General features: G+C 38.3%; 1 protein-coding gene across 2 annotated transcripts in view; it reads left to right on the forward strand.

The window, feature by feature from the left end:
• Nucleotides 1-237: 237 nt before the first annotated feature.
• Nucleotides 238-22,154, forward strand: part of Vps13a (vacuolar protein sorting 13 homolog A) — a 167,531-nt gene continuing 145,614 nt past the window's right edge. The window contains exons 1-5 of one of the 2 annotated variants that reach the window (XM_042665600.1): nt 238-490; nt 15,639-15,682; nt 18,233-18,275; nt 20,000-20,095; nt 20,568-20,669. In XM_042665600.1, the coding sequence (XP_042521534.1) occupies nt 391-490; nt 15,639-15,682; nt 18,233-18,275; nt 20,000-20,095; nt 20,568-20,669 (385 nt within the window). In that variant the 5' untranslated portion in view covers nt 238-390. The remainder of the gene's footprint in view (nt 491-15,638; nt 15,683-18,232; nt 18,276-19,999; nt 20,096-20,567; nt 20,670-22,154) is intronic. The other variant, XM_042665599.1, reaches the window with a different exon arrangement.

The raw sequence follows: 22,154 nt of genomic DNA on the forward strand, positions 1-22,154 counted from the left end.
TGACACGTGTTTCGTTGCTAGGTGACGGCGAGGAGGCGGAGCCGAGGGGGAGAGGCTCTGGGGGACGGGGGAAGGGGCGGGGGGGAAATCTTCGGGGAGGGCCACGCGCCTGATTGGCGGCCTCGCAGCCGCTCTTTTCTCCTTTTCCGGGAGGCGAGACCAGGTCCGGCCCTGGTCCCGCCTCCCCACGCCGCCCACGGGGTGCGCATGCGTAGTGTGCGCAGCCGCCTCCGCCCTCCCTGGGCTCGTGCTAAGGCGGCGAGTCCAGCCGGCACTGGCGCCGCGGCGGGAGCCGCCTCGGAGCCGGTGAACCGAGCGGCCTCGAGGGAGAGGCGCTCGGAGAAGAGGGAGCGCCGGCGGCGGCCGCTGTCTTCCCTGCGGCCGAGGAAAATGGTCTTCGAGTCGGTGGTCGTGGACGTGCTGAACCGCTTCCTGGGGGACTACGTGGTGGACCTGGACACGTCCCAGCTGTCCCTGGGCATCTGGAAAGGTACCGCGGCCCGGCCCCCGAGCCCCGGCCCCCGGTCCCCGAGCCTCGGCCCCCGGCCCCCCAGCCTCGGCCCCCGAGCCCCGGCCTGCGGGCGTCGCCCCGGCCCCGCGGAGGGGGGCTCGGCCCGCTGGGGCGGCCTCCCTCAGCCGCCCGGGTTCCGCCGAGCCGGCGGCGCCGGGGGCCGGGGCTCGGGGGCCGGGGGCCGAGGCTCGGGGGCCGAGGCTGGGGGGCCGGGGCTCGGGGGCCGGGGTTCGGGAGCCGGGGCTCGGGGACCGGGGGCCGAGGCTGGGGGGCCGAGGCTGGGGGGCTCGGGGGCCGAGGCTCGGGGACCGGGGGCCGGGGCTCGGGGCTCGGGAGCCGGGGGCCGAGGCTGGGGGGCCGGGGGCCGAGGACCGGGGGCCGGGGCTCGGGGACCGGGGGCCGGGGCTCGGGGGCCGGGGGCCGGGGCTCGGGGGCCGGCGTGCCGGCCGTCTTCGGGGGGAGCGGGGTAACGCGGACGCCGGGCCCGTTCCCGAGCCGGGGGGGGGCGGGTGGGGACCCGCGCCCCGTGGCGCCTCCGCGGCGGGGTCCCGGCCTCTCGCGCCCAGGTTTGTGACGGCGGCGCGGGGCCGCCCGCCGCCCGCGCGGGCCGTGGACTCGGCCTGGCGGGTGTGCCGGGGGCCCGGCGGATCACACTCACACGCCCGTCCCGGCGGCTCGCGAGCTCGCAGGTCACCGCCGGGCCCCGGCGCCGCCGCGGGTCGGGTGGGAGGGTGAGGCTTCGGGGATCTCTCTGGGCCTGGGGTCAGCCGTTCCCACCGAGCAGCCGAGGAGGAAAGCAGGCAGCCGGCCGAGGGAGGGAGGCTTTCTCGGCGATCCTCTCCCGTGGCGCCGTCCCTAATTTAGAACCTTATTTTTAGTGCTCCCATCTGTGCTGTTTTACACCTTTTTTATTGGCCGCATCTGCTAGCAGCGAGAGTCCTTTGAAAAGCCAGTGCCCCAGGCACGGTAGTGATGTTGCTGTTAATACTGTATCAGGACTCTCGCCCCCTCTCCCCCCGCCCCTCCCATGCACTCTTCCCTTGAACACTTCTCAGCCTTCAAAAGTATTTTTGTTTACCACTAAGATGAACGAGTAATTCAGGTTGATTAAAAAAAAAAACACCTCTTTAACCTGCCATCGTTATCTAGCCCCCATGATCTAGTGGACTGAGCTAGGACCCTAATACTAACATAGCCTTTGGCTACTACTAGAAGTTTGCAAATTGTACCGTCTATGCCCTGTCTCAGTTGCACAGTGAGAATGTTTACCTATGTGTGTGTGTATCTATGTATGCATACATGTATGCATGTATATATATATATATATATACTTGTGTACGTATATTTCAAAAAGAAGCTTTCTACTTGAGCTGTGCTTTGTAGTTTAGTAAAATGTTGCTCCTACATTTAAGCTAGAAGTTTGTGTAGATTATGATTTAACAACAGAATTATCCAAAACTTGAAAATTTCACTCTTGGGGTGTTCAAATAGCTGCCTTGAGAAATACTGAAAGAGAACATCCACGCCCATGATAATGATAGAGAAAATTCCATCCAGATTCCCACTGCTGCTACTTTGTAGTTGGCCCACCTCACCTGGCAGCCACAGATGTTTTCATCACTGTCAGTTTTGCCTTTTCAGAGTGTCATATAAATGAAGTTACGTTGCTGAGTATCAGTGAGTCACACCTGTAATCTTATTCAGAGGGTTGAAATAGGATTTCAGTTTGAACCCAGCCCAGGTGGAAAAGTTTGTGAGATTGTTATCTCCAGTTAACCAGCCCAAACCCAGAAGAGGAGCTGTGGTTTATGTGGTAGCCAGCCTTGAGTGAAAAACCTAAAGGACAGTACCCAGGCCCTTAGTTCAAGCCCCAGTACTGGCACATGCATGCACATACACCAATATTGTTTGTAGCCTTTGGGCGTGACTTTTTAAGATGCTTTTGAGAACCAACCATGTTGAAAGAGAGCATCAGTATTTCATTCCTGTCCTTCAATGTTTAATTTTCTGGATGTACTGTAAATGTGTCTGACAGTTAAGAGTTGTTTTATTTTTGGCAGCTATAAATAAAGTTGTTGTAGTATTTGTTTATGGCTTACAGTGTGAACATAAATTGTTTCTCGAGTAAATAGGCATTGGATTTGGGTTATTCGGTGAGTGCTTTATGAGAAAGGTCAGGCTGTGGTTTGGCTATGGGTGAATATGTTCTCCAAAGGTTCTAAGGGAAGGTGCTGGGTCTCATAGAGTAGGTGCTAGGAGTGATGGTTCCTGGCTCCCTGTATCCCAGGGTGAGCTCTCCCTCTTGCATAAACTTCTGCCCTTGCGGTGCCAGCCACTAGGAGGTGGAGTGTGTGTGTTTCTAAAGCCGCCTTGTGCTCTTTGGACTTTCAGCTTCAAAACTGTGAGCTGAATATACCTCCTTCTTGTAAAGAAGATACCCGGCCTCAGGTATTTCATTACGGTTTAAGCAGAGTAATGCACCACGAAACTGAAACTGCTCTTTAAGGGACAATTTTTCATTTTGGTCAGTATGTATTGTGTCAGCATTTAGTTTATGCTGAACCCTCAGGAGCACTTGGTATAGTCATCAATTTTTTTTATATTCTAATGTGTAATGGTATTTGTCTTTAATAGCATTTCTGTAGTGATTAAAGGTGTTGAGTATCTTTTTTTTCCTCCCTTTTTTGTGTCTGTACTGGGGCATGAACTCAGGGCCTTACTCTCTGGCTTGGATTGTTTGCTCAGGGTTGGTGCTGTTGGAGCTTCTTACACCTGAGTCATGCCTCCAGCTTGACATTTTTCTGATAATTGGAGATAGAGTCTTGAAGATTTTTTCCTGGGTTGGCTTCAAACTGCGATCCTCTGACCTCCGTCGTGCTTGGCTGGTGTTATCTTTCCATATTCTTTGTTATTTGTATATTTCTGCTAGCGACATCTTAAATCTTTCCCATATTTTAAATTGTATTGATTTGCTTTTGTCTTAAGACATAGTTCACATATCATAAAACTTTAAAAATACATGTTGTATTTTAAGAATGTACAATTTAATGCCTTTTAATATAGCAATAAGACCATGCAACAATGATTACTAATTCCACTCATCTAGATACCCCCAAATTAAACCTCATTCTCGTTAGTAGTTACTTCCTATTCTCCCCTACTCCTGGCCCACTCTGCCTCCGACAGCCATTGCTCTACGTTGTATTTATGGATTTACTGATTGTGCATACTTAATTTAAATGGAATCATGCAATGTACAACTTTTTGTTTCTTTTTCCATAAGATATTTTCAGGGATTTTCATGTTTAAGTGTAATTATGCAATATACAGGTTTTGTTTCTGTTTCCTTAAGATTACATTTTTCAGGGTTTTCCATGTTGGAAGGTGGATTGAATAGTATTCTATTGTATGTCTGCACCATATTTGTTCATCTACTTAACAGTCGGTGGAGATTCATCCACTTATCAGATATTATAGGTATGCTATTAATGAATATGTATGTGCACGTTCCTTTATGGAAAATTTTAATTTCTATCTGGTATGTGCTAAGAATGGAATTGTTTGGTCATATGCTAACACTGCTTGACTTTTTGAAGAACTGCCAAATTCTTAAAGTATTTTTCCATCACTGGTGACAGTTCTTTGTATTATGGAAGTCCTTTGTTAGGTAAGGGATTAAAAAATATTGTCTTCCAGTTTGCCAGGTCTGTCTTTTGTACATTTTTACTTTTGATAAAGTCAGTTTATCAAAACACTTCTCTTTTGGTATTTGCAAAATCATTGCCTAACTTCCTTAACACTCCAAAAAAAAAGATGTTCTGTGTTTTCTTTTCCAAGTTTTATAGTTTTGCTCTTAACCTTCCAATTCATTTTGCATAAGGTGTGTGATGGGAGTTGAAGGTGAGGTTCATTTGGTTGCATTGGGGTGCATTCACTCATTCAGCACCATTTGACAATAGCAACTAGATAACTGTAAAAATATTGTAAGATAATGTACTTACTTTTTATGGTTTCATATCAGAAGGACCCATTATTAGTTATAAATACATGCTTTTGCTAGGCTTCTGTGTAATCCAGCTAACTTCACTGTTAACATATTAATAGCATCAATTAAAGTCAGGCAACACTTACTGTGTGTTACTCCCAAACTTTCTGAAATGGTTCATTGTAAACCAGAACTCATTTTCCTTGAGAAACATTTTATATGAAAATAGTTACCCCAAATCTGTTTAGTTATAATGTAACGAATGAGTATTATAATACAGTGCCAAATACAGTGAAGGATTACATGTTGGAAATAATCTGTTTTGTGGCAGGCAAAAAAGAATTGGGCTCCATCCTAGTACTGTTTCTTGGGAATTTTGATATTAGTAAAGTTTACTTTTTACACACTTCAATTTACATTTCTTCACCCTTCCTATATAACCATCTCATTAGGAAATGGTAATATTTCCTAGATTCACTTTAAAGTCTCGAGAAACAATCTAACCTTCCACATATTTCCTTCAAGAGTCAGTCTGTGTCAGAATTAGTATAAATCTGTAATGAATACAGATTTTTAAATTTCTCCTAAAGATTCAAATTCAAGTAGGGACGCCCCTCCCCTCCCCCCCCCCCCCCCCCCCAGTTCTGGGTTTGAATTCAGGGTCTTGCAGAGGCGTTCTACCATGTGAGCCATATCCATTTTGCTTTAGTTATTTTTCAGATAGGCTCTTATGGTTTTGCATTGGACAGTGTCAGACTCCTGTTCTACCTAGCTGAGATCACAGATGTATTTTCCAAAGCCTAGCTTGTTGGCTGAGATGGGGTTTCATTGATTTTCTTTCCAATCTGGCCTCAATTGGGGATCCTTCAAATCTTAGCATCCAGAGTAGCTGGGATCACAGTTGTGTTCCACCCAGAAGGGAAAATGTGAGATGCTTACCTCCAATTAACCACCAAAAAAGTCAGAAGTAGAATTGTTTTCTTCATCAATATATAGTGACCTTTCTTTGTCTCTCCTTGCTCTTTTTGGTTAAGTTTTCCTTTCCTTTTTGATAGAAGTATAAGCTAATCCTGCTTTCTTCCTAATTCCATTTACTTGGGATCTCATTTTCGGCCATTCACTTTCAGTCTGTTTTTGCTTGTAAGGTGAGTTTCTTGTAAAAATCCAGGCAGTTGTGTCTTTTTATTGGTATGATTATAGAATTTTTTTTAGTCTATTGATTACATGAACTGGTTTTCAAATGTCGGACCAGATTTAAATGTGGGATAAAGTCCACTTCATCATGATAGTTTTTTTATACCTTTTAAGACTTAATTTACAAATAAGTTGTTAAAGATACATGCATTTATTGATCAGAGGTATTGGTTTCTAGTTTCTCTTGTAATTTAGGTACTGTTGTTTGGGTTTTGGTAGTAGGATAATGGTGGTGAGTTAGGAAGTATTCCCTCTGCTTTTGTTTCTGGAAGAAGTAATAAAGAACTGATATCATTTTTCCTTGTTTGTTAGAATATCCGTGAATCCATCTGGGCATAGTGCTTGTGGTTTTAGAAGATTTTTGAGTTGTTTAATTATTGGTTATTTTATTGAATAGATATACATTCAAACTATTTTTCTCTGTCAACTTTGGTACAGTTTACCTCTTAAGTTTTGGGAATGTTTGTCATACTTTTGTAGTGCATGTGATCAGAAGAGATGTTTCTTTCATTTCTCATTGTAGTAATTTGTCTTTTTTTATACTTTGTTGACTTGCTTGGAAAGTTACCAGTTTTATTGGTGTTTTCCAAGAGCTAGCTTTTGATTTCATTGACTTTTCTCTTAATTTCTATATGTAATTTCATCAGTTTCTACTTTAATTTTTATTATGTATCCATTTCTTCCTTTTAATTTAATTTTTTTTAGATTTCTAAGTTGAAAGCTTTGGTATTATTGGTTTTAGACCATGTGTCTAATGTATGTCTTCGTGCTATAAGTTTCCTTGTAAGCTCTGCTTTTGCTATACCTCACAATTGCGCAAAGAATTTTTGGTGTGTGGGGGAATTGATAAAGGTTTTCAAAGTTCCATTTTTATTTGATACAAAATAGTTTAAATTTTCTGACATTTTTCATCTAATATTATTTAGAACTATGTTTCTGGAATGTTTGTGATTTTTTTTCCCCCAGCTTTGTTCCCATTATATCTATTTCTAGTTTAATTCCATTGTGGTCTGAGCCTAACTTCTAAATTCGTTAGTGTAAGTGTTACAGAACTGAGCATAGTCTTAAGAATATTTTGTATGTGCTTTAGAAGAATGTATATTCTTCCGTTTGATGAAACATACTGCTGACAGATCCAGTTGATTGGTAATATTGTTCAGTTCATTTGTGCTCTTACTGAATTTCTACCTGTGACATCTATCTATATATAACTGGTAATGGATGTTGAAGTTTTTAACTATAATAATGTATTTATTTATCTCTGCTTGAGGTTCTTTTAGTATTGCTTCATTTATTTTGACTTGTCAGGTACATATTAAGGAATGATGTGTTATAGAGAGATGACCTCTTTGCCTTCATGTCTACTGTCCCTGAAATTAACATAGCTACTCTTGTCTTGACTTGTGTTAACAAATGACATACCCATCATTCACTCTCCCTTTGAAAAAAGTTTTATATAAAGAGTTTATTATACATAATCTATATTTAAGACTTGGATTTTTAGGCTGTATTTCACTTTACTATTCATTTAGTTGATATAGTCTCACCAATCACATTTAAGTGATTATTGGTGTAACTGGATTAATGATTTATATCCTTGGTATAATTGTGAATGTGTGGGGAGGGATGTTGGATGTCTGTTCCAGTTTCTATGACAGAGCTACCTGTGATCGGAATGGTTTTTGTTTTTTATAATGAGCCCTTTCATAACCTGTAACTTTATACTCACAAGGTGACTTAGAGCAAAGTCCTTAGCCTCGGTAGGGGCATTCTTCAGAAAGACCAAGAGATTAGAAGATTTCCTAGATTGGAACTTTTAGTCTCACCAGCCTCCAAGGAAAAGGTAGGCTCAGAGATCAAATTCTATAAAAGCTCTTTAAGGAGCTATGATGCGGGTTGTGTGTCAAACTTACAAAATTCACATGCTGCACATGTGAAATCGGTGGAGGTGGCTTACCTCAGAGGGCTTAGGAGCTCCTTGTGACTGCCTCCAGATCTTGCCCTGTCTTCTTGATAAGTCAGTAAGTGCTTCCCTAAGCTTTGTAGCCATAGCAGCACATTATTAACCAAAAGAAGGGAAGGTTGAAGGAAGCTGGATTAAAAGCCAGTTGTCTTGTGGTAGGCATTGAAATAATGGTCTGAAGGGAATTTCTCAGTCTAGATACAGTTTCACAGTTGAATCCAGATACACAATTGGTGCTTGCTGGAAAATTGCTTGGTGTATGGAAAACACTCCTCTTCCCACTTAGTCATAGGTTTCTGTGTTGAGTGAGATAGAGATGAAACTTACTTTTACCTTGAGGCTGTATCTGTTACCTTTAAAGTAGTATACTACACTGATTTGCATATATTGACTCATTTTTAAATTCTGGAAATAAGTCCTATTGGGTCATGGTATACATATATACATGTATGTATATATGTATATTTCGTATGCTACTGAGTTTTGTTAATTACTTTTTGAGTTTACATCAGTATTTGTCAAAGGTATTGTTACGTACTTTCCATTTCTTGTGGTGTATTTGGCTTTGATGTTGGAGTAATGTGGCTTCATTTTGAAAGTGTTTCCTTCACTTTTTGAAGAATTTGTAGAGAATTGATACTCTTATTTTTCAGTGTTAGTAAACTCCTTAGAAGTTTTTGATTCCAGATTTAGTCTCCTTGATAGTTGTAGGACTCTTTACATAAACTACTTTATTATATATTCCTTAATCTGGAGAGGCTATGTGTTTCTAGGAATTTTATCAGTTTCATCTAGGTAATCATATTTGTTGTACAATGGGCCACAGTTGTTCTTCCCCCTCCTCAGATATCAGGCTTCTGAATAGCTAGGATTACAGGCATGAGCCACCAGTGCCCAGATGTTCTATTTTAATATATACCGACACTCTATATTCATTGTATTTGACTTCCTATATCCTGTTAGCCCATCCATTCCCCGACAGATTCTCTCCCTGCTCCTTCACCCCCTACTGATCAACAACTTTGATTAAGGTTCTTCATCTCTTTTCATGTATACTTGCAATTATTACAAACTTATTCACTCTCCATCTTTTCCCCTTCTCTCTTCTCATCCTTAATCTCTTAGGTTCCATGTTCTATATTTATCCATATATATAAAATTATATAGTTATATATATGGCTATATACACATATGTACTTATTCATGAATATGTATATCTTTTAGCTCTAGTTTCCACATATAAGTTAAAAACATACCATATTTTGTTTGAGTGTGGCGTGTCTTGCTCCATATGGTGTTCTCTAATTACATCAATTTTCCTGTTTGCATTTTTTATGACTGTATAATATTACATTATATATAATGTATGTATTACATGTTTATATAAAGTTATGTATATATGTATAGAAACATACACACACACACACACATATATATATATTCATGTACACATACACACATATACATTGTAATCCATTAATCTTTTGTTTTTTGTCCTTTGACTATTATGAATAGCATAGAACTAAACATAGAGAGTAGGTGTCTTTCTGATATACTGCTTTCCTTGCCTTTTGATATATGCCATATAATAGTATAGCAGGGCATAAAGGTCTATTTTTAGTCTTTTGAGAACTCACCATATTGATGGCTATAGTGGTTGTGCTAGTTTACATTTCCACCTACAATGTATGAGGATTCCTTTTATCCTCTCACATCCTTGCTAGTGTTTTGCTGTTGTTGTTTGTTGATTTTTTTTATGCCTGGCCATTCTAAGGTGAAAGGGAATCTTAGTGTGATTTTGATTTTTTTGTTTTTTATGGCTACAATGTTGAACATTTGTTCATGTATCTATTAGACATTTTATTTCCTCTTGTATTTCTTCTTGTTCATTTTGCTTACCATTTATTAATTGGATTATTTGTCCTTTAGCTGGATATGAATTATTATTAATCCAGAATAATTAGTTATTCTGGATATTATCCTTTATCTGTTGAATACATGATGAAAATTTTCTCCTCTTTCCTGGACGATCTCTTGGTTCTGATGATTGTTTCTTTCTGTCTTACAGAAACTCCTTATTTTAGTAGTCTTATTTGTCAATTCTTGCTGTCATTGCTTCCATGCTCTGGAGATTTAGGTTCCTATCACCTGTGCCTAATAACTTCCAGGAATTTTTCTGTAGTAGATTTAAGTTCCAGGTATTACTTTGAGCTTTTTAATCCAAAGAATATAAATTTTCCATTTTGTTGGATTTTTTTGTAACTGCTTTTTTTTTTGTCTTTTTTGGTACTGGGGATCAGACCCATATGCCTAATGACAGATGAATGTATAAACAAAGACAGATGAATGTATAAACAAAGTGGTATAAAGTTGTGCTAATTGTACAAGGGCGTTTCATTGTGACATTTCCATACATGCATATAATGTACCCCAATCAAACTCCCTCCCTCCATCGCTCTCCCTTTTGAATAATTTCAACAAGTTTTGTTGTTCTCTTTTCATAAATGCATGTTAAATACTTTGACCATGTTCAATCCTCATTCACCCTTTCTCTTGACCTTTCCCTGTTGACTCCTGTCTGTAACTGCCTCCCAGTGGAGCCTGTTTTACTTTTCTGTCATTTATTTCCTCATGTTTTTAGTGTGTATTAAAGTGGTTTTATTTTGTTATTTTACATTTGCTTGTATTAGACTAAGCCATTCTCTTTCCCTGTCTCCCCTATAGCTCTGTTGTTCAAATCATGTTCTATATATAAGTATATATGTGAGTTGGGCATTTGTAATTCTATACTCCTACTACTGTTAGATTAGAAGCCTCTATTCCTAGTTACTCAGGAGACATATCTGAGAATCAGTGGTTGGAACTAACTCTGGACAGATAAATCTGAGACACTCCTAGCTTCAAATAGCCAGCAAAAAGCTGGAAGAAGAGGTATGGCTTAAGTGGTACAGTGCCAGCCATCAGCCAGAAAGCTTGAGAGCGTGAGGCCTTGAGTTCAAGATCCAGTTCTGGAAAAAAAAAGTGTTTGTGTGGTGTATGTGTATCAATGTGTGTGTGTGTGTGTGTGTCTTTTAAGTAGCTTCCACAAGTGAGTGAAAATAAGATACTTGGTGTTTTTTAAAATTTTATTTTATTGTAAAGATGCTGTTCAGAAGGGTTACAGTTACATGAGTAAGGTAATGAGCACATTCCTTGTCAAGCATTTTTACCCCCTCCTTTGATTTTCTCCCACTATCCCTTCCCTCTCTCCCCTCCCCAAAGTTGTAACATTCATTTCCAACATAGTGTCTTGTGAGTCTCATTGTCGCAATGGGTCATCTTGTGTCCTTGTTTCAGTATTTTTTTATTCTCCTTCCCCTCCCCAAATTAGATAAATGTATATATACAAGATGCAAGGTACTGAAATCAAATACAGTGACAACAGGGATATACCATAAGAGTAAGAACATACAAAAGAAGCAAAAAAAAAAATCATAGTACATTAAAACAAAGAAAAACCTTTTGTGTCCATATCTTGGGTTTCATTTTGCTTAGCATTATCTTATATGGTCACATGTACATAGCTTTTAAGCTTTTTTTGCTTATCTGATAAGATTATCCTAGACTTGAAATGTAGGTCCCATTATTTTCCTCATTTGCAATAATTAGTATATGTCTAAGATACTTGGTGTTTTGAGCTTAGCTTATATCACTCCACATGATGATCTCCAGTTGCATCCATTTTCCTGCAAGTGACATAATTTTACTTTTTTTTAAAAAATGGCTGAGTACTATTCCATAGTATATATGTACCACATTTTCTTCATTGGTTTATTGGGCATATTGGCTGATTCCACAATTTGACTGTTGTGAACAGAGCTACAGTGAGAATGGGTAATCAGGTAACTATTTCTTTACCTGTACTAGAGCTTGGACTCAGGGCCTCCAACTCTTTTTTTTTCTTTTGATCTTTTTTGGTACTGGGGATCAGACCCATATGCCTAATGATAGATGAATGTATAAACAAAGTGGTATAAAGTTGTGCTAATCATAAGGAGGTTTCATTGTGACATTTCTATACATGCATATAATGTACCCCAATCAAACTCCCTCTCTCTATCGCTCTCCCTTTTGAATAATTTCAACAAGTTTTGTTGTTCTTTTTTCATAAATGCATGTTAAATACTTTGACCATATTCAATCCTCATTCCCCCTTTCTCTTGACCTTTCTTGCTTACTTGCTTGACTTACACTCTATCACCTGTTCTATGCCTCCAGACTATTTTGCTAGTAAATCGGAGATAGTCTTAGGAACTTTTCTGCCTGTGCCGGCTTCCAGCCTCAGTCTTCAGACCTCAGTTTTTTGAGTAGTTAGGATTGCAGTCATAAGCCATTGACGCCCAGCTGGCATCCCTCTTTTATATGAATTTATACTGCTTCAGACATATGCCCAAGAGTGATACAGCAGGTTCATAAGTAGATACTTTCCATTTTTCATACTGATTTCTATTGTAGTTGTGCTAGTTTACATTTCTGCTAGTGGCTTATGGGGTTCCTTTTTCACTCCATTCTTGCTGGTGTTTGTTTGTTTTGATTAGGGTCAGATAGAATCTTAATGTAGTTTTGATTTCCATGTTCTGAATAAGGAAGGATGCAACTGGTTTCTTCATATATCTATTAGCTATTGTAATTCTTTTGAAAACTGCCTGTTCGTTTGTTTCTCCATTATTCATTGGGTTATTTTGCTGTTTAATTTTTTGAGCTCTCAGTGTATTATGAGTAATTAGTCTTTCATTTGGTGAATAATGATGAAGATTTTTCTCCCGTTCTGTGGATTTTATCTTGGATTCTTTTTTTTTTTTTCTGTGTAGAAAATTCATTTTGATGCAGTCCCATGTGTCAGTTTTTGCTCTTTCTGGGCAGTTAGGTTTCTATTCAATACAAATTATCTATATTTGTATTTTCCAGAATGTTCTATATGTTTTCCTGTAGCGGTTTTAAAGTTTTGGATTTTACAATAAGATATTTGATCCCTTTGGAGTTGATTTTCATACAGATTGAAAGATCAGGGTTTATTTTCACTCTCCTATGTGTAGATAGTCAGCTTTTTCTGGGAATATCTATACTAATTTCTCCTTTGTTTTTGAAGAAGAGTTTATAATCTTGAGTAAACTTTTTAAAAAAAGGTTTCTGCTGAGAAATCATAAATGTGCTATTGACCATCCATGTATATAACAAGTATTTTCAAGATCCTCTTATTGCCTTTGACATTTTAGTTAATCATGTTTCTCTGTGTGGTTCCGTTTATTCTATTCGGAGTTTGTCAAGCTTCTTCAGTTTTTTTTTTTGTTGTTGTTGTTGTCGGTCATGGGGCTTGAACTCTGGGCGTGGGTGCTATCCCTGCGCTTTTCAGCTCAAGGTGAGCATTCTACTGCTTGAGCCACAGCACCACTTCTGGTTTTCTAGTGGTTTATTGGAAATAAGAGTCTCACGGACTTTTCTACCTGGGCTGGCTTTGAACCGTGATCCTCAGATCTCAGCCTCCTCAGTAGCTAGGATTACAGGCATGAGCCACCGGTGCCCAGCTTAAGATTCTTCAATTTGTATATCTCTGTCTTCCCTTAAATTTGTGAAGATTTTGGGGCTGGGAAGGTGGCTCAGTGGTAGAGTGCTTGCCTTGCATGCATGAGGCCATGGGTTCGATTCCTCAGCACCACATAAGCAGAAAAAGCCAGAAAGTGGTGCTGTGGTTCAAGTGGTAGAGCACTAGCCTTGAGCTGAAGAGCTGAGGGACAGTGTCCAGGTCTAGAGTTCAAGCCCCGCAACCAACCCCCCCCCCAAAAAAAAAAAGTGTAGATTTTTGTTTTTTGTTTCCTCAGATTAGCTCTAAGGCCCTTAACCTCTCCTGAGACTTCAATTATGATACATAAAACAATCCATTTGATGATGTCCCTTATGCCCTTTAGATCCTATTTACTCTCCTTCATTTTATCTTTTTCTTATTTTTTTTTTATCACTGTTAAACTTACTAGTTGTCTCTGGTGAGTTTTAAAAATTTAATTATAGCACTTGACAGGTCTAGAATTAGTTTGCTTCTTTTCCTTTTCATAATTTCTATCTGTGGATATTCTCACTTTGTTAATATGTACCATCCCTGATTTTATTTAGTTCTCTGTCTTTGCTTTCCTTCAGTTCTTGGACATCATTAAAATAAGTTATTTCTTCTTTATAGGTGAGACTGGAGTTCAGACTATGGCCGTGTACTTGCTAGGAATTCAGACTAGTGATTTTACCATTTGAGGCTCTGCCCTTTTTTTTTTTTTTTTTGAGTAGGAGCTTGCTTTTTGCTTATGCCACCCTGAACCACAGTTTTCCTGTTTCCACTTTCTGCCACAGCTAGGATGACAGATATTTACCACCATACCCAGCTTTCTCTTTTGAGATAGAGGTCTTGCTAATTTTCGCCTTAGTTGGCCTGGAACTGTGATCTCCCCTCCCAATCGTCACACTCTGCTTTCCAAACAGCTAGGATTATAGACATGAGCCATTACACCTATCAGTTCTGTGTACTTCTAAAGTGCTGCCACTATTTTGTTGTCCTTTAGTCTGCTATCCAAATTTTGCCACTATTTGCAGACTGAATCTCTAAGTCGTGTGAGACAGAAAGCAGTCCTTTAAGCAATTCCCAGACAGGCCGTCTGAAAAAAAGTTCAGTCTTCTTCCATCTTAAGGAAAGAAACAGAGTTTGGGTGGATTTTTATCCTGTGTCATCCTGTTGAAGAGAGAGGATAGTACATGGATGAGCAAAAATTGTCTTGTTTTTCTGTCTCTTTTTAAACATTTCTTTGGTTAATGGGACTTTTAGATAGTTCTTAAGTGTTCTCATGATTATGCATATGCCTAGATAAGGATTTTTTTTTTGGTGGGAGGCGTTTATCATATATGGTATTCTCTGAGCTTCCTGAAAATATAGTGTCTGTGTCATTTAATTTTTTGGTGGTGTTGGGGTTTCTAGTTAGGCATTCTGCCACTTAAGCTATCCCCCCAGCTCTTTTTTTCCTTAGTTATTTTGCAGATAGGATTTCTTTTTACCTGAGTCCAGCCTTTCATTGTAGTTTTCCCAATCATCACCTCCAGAGTAGCTAGGACTACAGTTAAGTGCCACTCTTCTGGATTCCTGTATGTATAATTAATTCTGGAAATTTCTTATCCAGTATTATTTTGTGTATGTGTGTGTATCTATGTGTCTGTATGTGCTTGTGTGTGTTGCCTCCCTCTCTTTTTTTCCCTTACATATTCATCTTCGTTGCATGGTATAGTTTTTATAATTGTCCTGCACATACTGGACATTTTGTCCTGTTAACTTTTTTTTGTTTTCTTTATCCATTTGAATGTGCAAAGTTTTTTGTGTTATCATTGCTTATTAATTTTACATTTTTATAATTTCTTTTTCACATATAGGTATTTAAATGCAATTTACTGTTTATTGATCTTGTACCATAATACTTTGCTTGAATAATATATTTTTAAATTCTGATTTAACATGTGTTCATTAATATACTGTACAGAGATAAAAAACTCTCTAAAGATGTAGTTTTGATCATGCACACAATCAGACTATGAAGAAGAGTGCAGGTTGGCCTGTTAAAATAGATGTGTTGAGCCTGGCATTGGTGGCTCATACTTCTAATTCTTGTTACTCAGGAAGCTGATATGTGGAGATCATAGTTCAAAGCAGCTCAGGCAAGAAAGTCTGTGAGACTCTTCATCTCCAGTTAACCACCAAAAAAGCTACAAGTGAAGCTGTGACTCAAGTGGCAAAAAAGCTCAGGGACAGTGTCCAGGTCTTGAGTTCAAGCCCCAGGATTAGCACACAAAAAATAAAAATAGGTTTATCATATTTTCTCTTATGTACATTTTTGTGATTATTTAGGAATGATAAGTGCTTTCTCAGTTGGAAAATTGTTTAATGCTTAAAGTTTATTTTTCTTTATAATCTTTTTTAGGAGCTGTAGCCCTCAAGAATCTTGAAATTAAAGAGAATGCCTTGGTAGGTTTTGTGATACTAGTACATATACTACTATTATGTATTACTATTATGTGTTTGTTGATTCCTCTTGTCACCATGGATTACTCAAGTTGGAGAAAATTTTTGGAAGTTACTTTTATAGAATGTGATTTTTCAGAAATAGTTATTTTATAAAAGTAAAATTGAAGAGTGTTTTTCCCATTTTAAAATATTTATATTTTTGTTTATTCCTATGTTTTACTTCAGTGATATGAAATGTATTCACATCTTGTATAACTGTAGTATCTATTTTCATAACTTTTCACTCCCCAAGAGAGTCTCTTTGTAAAGAATAATCTCATAAATAATAGCTTTCCCTCCTTTTCCCCATTAATCATGGACATTGTTCTCCATTGCACACTGAAAATCTTTCTCTAGCGCCATAATGTTCTTGTTCTGTATTTCATATACATTGTATCATGGCATATTTGTCCATTTATGTCTATATTGTTTTGTGTAGCATAATGCTTTGTAGGATCCATCTATACTGTATGATGTATCAGAACGTCATTTATTATTCCCTGAATAATACTCCATTCTGTGTTTATACCCCATTTTGTTTGTATGTTTAGCTACTGGTAAATGTGTGTTTTTTTTCCTGCCTCTCATTTTTATTTTATTTTTTAAGAGTTCTTTTTTTTTTTTTTTTTTTGGGTATCCAGTCCTGAACTCTGGGCCTGGGCGCTGTCCCTCAGCTCTTCAGCTCAAGGCTAGCGCTCTACCACTTGAGCCACAGCGCCACTTCTGGCTTTTTTCTTTTTTCTTATGTGGTGCTGAGGAATCGAACCCAGGGCCTCAGGCATGCAAGGCACGCTATCACTGAGCCATCTTCCCAGCCCCTGCCTCTCATTTTTTGAACAATACTGCAATGAATATTTGTGTATATGTGTTGATTCTACACTTCTGTTTCTCTTTGGGAATATATATACTGAGGAAAATTGTTGGATCATATAATTCACAAGTAGCTTTTCAAGGCTTTTTCACGGCCATCATGTCCTTTTGATTCCCTCCAATAACAGACAAGGTGTTTCCAGTTTTTATTTCCCAGATCATTCAGAGTCTGTTATTTTTCCCCCCTTTGGTTCAGCATCCTAATGAATATGAAATGGCATCTTAGTATTTTTGTTAACATTTCCCTAATGACTAGTGATGTTGAGTGTCTTTTCATATACTTGTTACCATTTGTATATTTTTTTGTCATTTTTAAATCAGATTTTTTTGCATAATGTAAATGATAAGCAAATGTTACCTCCATTCAAAAAGTTGTCCTAATAACCATCTCTTGGTAGTGTCCTTTTATGCACAAAAACTTTTTATGTAATCCAGTTAGCCTATTTTTAAAATTAACCTATGCTTTCATTGCATTTCTGTGAAATCAGTACTAAATTTAATGTCAGGAATTATTTTTTCTTATATTCTCCTATGTTTTATACTTATAGCTCTTGTGTTTAGATTTTTGATCCATGTTGGATTACTTTGCATACATAGCATTAGAAAAAGTCCAACTTCATATTTTGTAACTGGAAATCTACTTTACCTAGCACCACTTTATTGTAAAGGCTACCTGGAATAGTTTTAAAATGACTATTTTGTAAATCATGAATTTTATTCAATAAAGTTTTAGTTTCTAACTGCAGAAACTAAGGGGAATTTCTCACCTGTAAAAGAAAATAATATAAGCTGGACACTTGAGAGACTGATACCAGGACGATTGTAGCTCAAGACCAGACTGGGCCTTATGTTGACCAATAGAAAGCTTAGCATGGTAGTTCACACTTGTCATTTCAACCATGCATGAAGTATAACTAGGAGAATTGTCAAAGCCAGATAAGGGAAGATATGAGGCTCTGTTGAAAAGATAACGAAGGCATAAAGGTCTGGGCTTATGTCTGGGCTAGCAAGTAGCACACCCCTGTACTGACGAGTAAAACAGTTGTTATGAAAGAAACCTTTATGAACTTTAAGTTGAAAATAATTGTAATTATACATACACGTTTATGTATTATATGTGTGTATATGTACATATATAATGTATATATGTCCATATAAAACAATTTTTTAAATCTTCTGTAGCCATAGGTTGAATCTGGGATCTTTTACTTGCTAATCCAGCATTCTACCACTTAATTGAACCACCCCACTAGTTCCTTTTTGCTTTGGTTTAATTTTTAGATAGGTTCTCATTTTATGCGTAGGCTGGCTTGAACAGTGCTTTCCTGCATCACTGAAATGACAGGTATGTGCCAGCATGCCCAGTCATTGGTTGAGAAGGGAGTCTTGTGAATTCCGTCATCACTAGACTCAGGTGATAATTGACCTCTGTCATAGCTTCCCAAGTAACTAAGATTACACATTTGTGCTACAGCTTCCAGCTTACATTTTAGTAAGTTTAAATAGCTGTTGGAGGTAAAAAGAAGTTGCAATGTAATTTTAAAATCCTGCAATTGATTTGGTGAAGGAAACAAGCAGCTTATATTGTGAACTTGCTATGTATTCTTTACATATTTTACTGATTTCTGTTTTTCTTTGTAGAGTCAACTGGATGTACCATTCAAAGTTAAAGTTGGTCATATAGGTAAACCATATTTATTAGTAGAATATTCTCTTGGTGGACGTGCAAAAAATAATCTGGCTAGTATCTAATGTTTCTAAGAATTAATGGAAGTTTTTGTAGTCATGTGCTGTTGTTTAAGTGGATCTTAAAATATTGTCAGGTTCATATATTCCTTGTCTAGTGCTTGGTATCTGTGTAATTAAGAAATGAGGGAGGGAGGGCATGTTATCAAGTTTTAAAATTGAGTTGAGAGCCAAGTCATTGCATGTAACAGAAGCATGAAGTTCTCTAGGTTTCTGACTAATTACTTTGCTATAGTTTGACTCGTAGAGGATATGTAGCATACAGAGAAGGGTAGCGATCAGCCAGGCACTGTGCCCAGAGGCCCCTTGAAAAACTTGTTTTTGTTCCAGTTTTCCGAGGTTTCCTAAGTCTATTTTCTTAACCTTATTTTTGTGTTTGTTTCTCTCTGTGTGTCTCTTTGTCTCACTCTAATTTTCTCCTTTCCTTCCTTTCCTCCTCTTATCTCTCCTCCTCTTATCTCTCCTCACTTTTCTTTTTTGGTGGTACCAGTATTTGAACAGTGTTTGAGTCATTTGCTCTTCAGCTTGCTTACTTGCTTTTGCTCGCCTACTTGATTGTTACCTCCAGTCTGGCTTTTTGCTGGTTATTTTGGAGATGGAGTCTTTTCTGCTCAGGCTGACTTTGAACTACAATCCACATTACAGCCTTTTGAGTAACTAGGGTTATAGGCACAAGCCACTAGTACACAGCTTATATCACCTGCTTTTATAGTTTACTGGTTGAACTGAAATCTATGTATTGTTTAAATACGTTTAATAAAAACTTGTTCCTGGGGCTGGGAAGGTGGCTCAGTGGTAGAGTGCTTGCCTTGCATGCATGAGACCCTGGGTTTGATTCCTCAGCACCACATAAGCAGAAAAAGCCGGAAGTGGCACTGTGACTCAAGTGGTGTAGAGCACTAGCCTTGAGCTGAAGAGCTGAGGGATAGTGCCCAGACCCAGAGTTCAGGCCTCATGACTGACAAAAAAACAAAAACAAAAAACTTGTTTGTTATGATTCTTAAACTATATTGCATGGAAAATTGAGGGTGTATTTGGGACTTGAAGTATTTTTGTTATTAAGGAAGTTTGCATAGTAGGATTTATATAATGTTTCTGAGTCTATATTGGTGCACACGCATAAGCGCGCGCACACACACATGCGCACACACAAACACACACACTTTCTTTTAGGGCCTGTCTACTTTCTTTTCTTCTCTGATGATTCCTAAAATGCTAAGGCTGTTTTAACTTGTAATCTAAAATAGTGGAAAGTAGAGTAGACTAAACACAAGATAAATTTGAGATTTAAAATGGTGCTTGCACACATTTCTTACAGTACCTATTAATCTTTGATAGTATGGTATTGTATAATTTACTATAATTATAGTATGGTGTATTATGAATTGTTTTCTTCTACTAGATACCAAGTTCTTTGGAAATAAGTGGTTTTGATTTATATTGTATTTTTATTACTTAGCATATTATCTGGTATAGAAATGAGAAAAAGGCACGTTTCCAAATGATAATACAGTTCATTTTGTTAGACTGTGTTGTCCCATTTCCATTGTTTGGGTACTATTTGTCCAGTGATCATCTTAAAACTCTTCAGTGATTCATAGAAAATAGATTGATGGTAAATGTAGGCTGGATTAATAGTTTGCATCCTTATTTTTAATATAGGTAATCTGAAACTTATAATTCCATGGAAAAACCTTTATACTCAACCAGTTGAAGCTGTTTTAGAAGACATTTATTTACTCATAGTGCCTTTTTCTAGTAAGTCAATTATTTACTCTTTTGTAAATGAAAACTCTCAATATTTGGTAATTATTTTTCATCAGCATGATTTTTGGGAGTAGTGTGAAATACGTTAATATTTAAATTTGGTACTTGCTATTTATTTTACTTTTATTTTTTTGGTGCCAGTGCTGGGCGTGGGGTCATGGCCTTGCACTCTTGCTTAGCTTTTTCATTGAAGGCAAGCCCTCTACTATGAGAGGCACAACTCCACTTCTGACTTTTTAGCTAATTTGAGATAAGAGTCATGAAGTTTTCTGCTCTAGCTGGCTTTGAACTGTGATCCTCAGATCTCGGCCTCCTAAATAGCTATGATTATAAGTGTGAGCCACCAGTGTCCTATATGATTTAGTCATTATTTTGATTGATATTATGATTATTTTCAGTGATATTTTGTGGAATGAGGGTTTAAATGAAAAGTAACTAAGATTCTTATTTATGCTTGTTATAGGAATAAAATATGATCCTTTAAAAGAAGAAAAACAACATATTGATGCAAAACAACAGGAATTGAAAAGAATAGAAGAAGCAAAACGAAAAGTAATAGATCAAGGTAAATCAAATAATAACAATGGCAAATAAGGAAAGATTAAAAGTCCTAAAAGTTTATCCTAACAGAATAGTACCTTTCTCTAGAGGTTCTGAGATCATTTTACAAACCACTAGAGAGTCTTATTATATGGGGATTTCATGGCTCATGTGTTTTTTCCTGTGTACGGAAATTGAAGTCAATGGCCAGCAGTGTTTTTGTTATCTATTTTATTTATAAATTATCTATCATCTTGGCCTTGGGGATTGAACTCAGGGTATAACACTTTTGAGGAAATATTCTTTCTCACAGTACTCACATCTGTCCATTTTCGGTTTGCAATTTTAAACAATAGCAATTATGTTTATCAAATAGAAGTTATCTTTTTAGCCATTGCTTTTGTATTTCTCTTTATATAAATTCTTTATCCTTTTGAAGACACTTAGTTCTTTGAGACAGTTATGCTTGATTTACTTTATATATATGTTTTCCTTCTCAATCTAGACCATATGATCCTCTCACTTAGAACCTTTTTTCATCACTGCAAAAAGTGTCTTACAGAAATTGATTGTGTTTCCATCTGTCCTCAGTCTCCAGCTACCCTCATATTCTGACTCACTTCTCCCCCTAGTGGTGCTTTCTTTTTGGTTTATTTATCATAGTCTCATATTTTTATTTTTTTTTCAATTCTGGCCTTGTGCTTTCTAGAAATGTTATGTACCTCATGAGCCACACTCTTAGCCCTTTTATTTGTATTTCGCTTTTTAAGATAAATCTTACTTCTTGTGTTGTCTTTAAATTTTCAGTTCTTCTGCCTCTACCTTCCAATTAGTTGAAATTATAAGCATTGAAATTATAATCATGTCTTACTATGCCTGACTTCACCACTTCTTATTTTAAAACAGTCATCTTCCTGACCTAATTCATTAGTTTTTATTTGCTTCCTCTTTTCTTCGTTAAATAGCTAAGAAGCAACTTAAAAGTAAGTGCAACTTAACTACTTAGGAAGCTACGATCTGAGGATTGTGGTTGAAAGCCAGTCTGGGCAGAAAAATCTTGCGACTATTATCTCCAATTAACTACTAAAAAACAAGAAGTATAGATGTGGCTCAAGTGGTAGAATGCCAGTGTTGAGTGGAAAAGCCAAGTAAGAGCATAAGGCCTTGAGTTCAAGCCCCAGAACTGGCCCTGGAAAAAAAAAGTATATGTATGTTGATCTCTGCCATGTATTTTTTTTTTTTTTTTTTGGTCAGTCGTGGGGCCTGAACTCTGGGCCTGGTTGCTGTCGCTCAGCTCTTCAGCGCAAGGCGAGCACTCTACCATTTGAGCCACAGCGCCACTTCTGTCTTTTTCTGCTTATGTGATACTGAGGAATTGAACCCAGGGCCTCATGCATGTGAGGCAAGCACTCTATCACTGAGCCACCTTCCCAGCCATGTATTGGTTTTTTTAAAGTGAATAATAAACCTCAATAAATATTTTACCTATTGACAAGCATGGAGTTTTAAC

This window comes from Dipodomys spectabilis, unplaced genomic scaffold (genome assembly GCF_019054845.1).
Source record: "Dipodomys spectabilis isolate Male_0828 unplaced genomic scaffold, ASM1905484v1 ptg000335l, whole genome shotgun sequence".
Classification (NCBI taxonomy): domain Eukaryota; kingdom Metazoa; phylum Chordata; class Mammalia; order Rodentia; family Heteromyidae; genus Dipodomys; species Dipodomys spectabilis.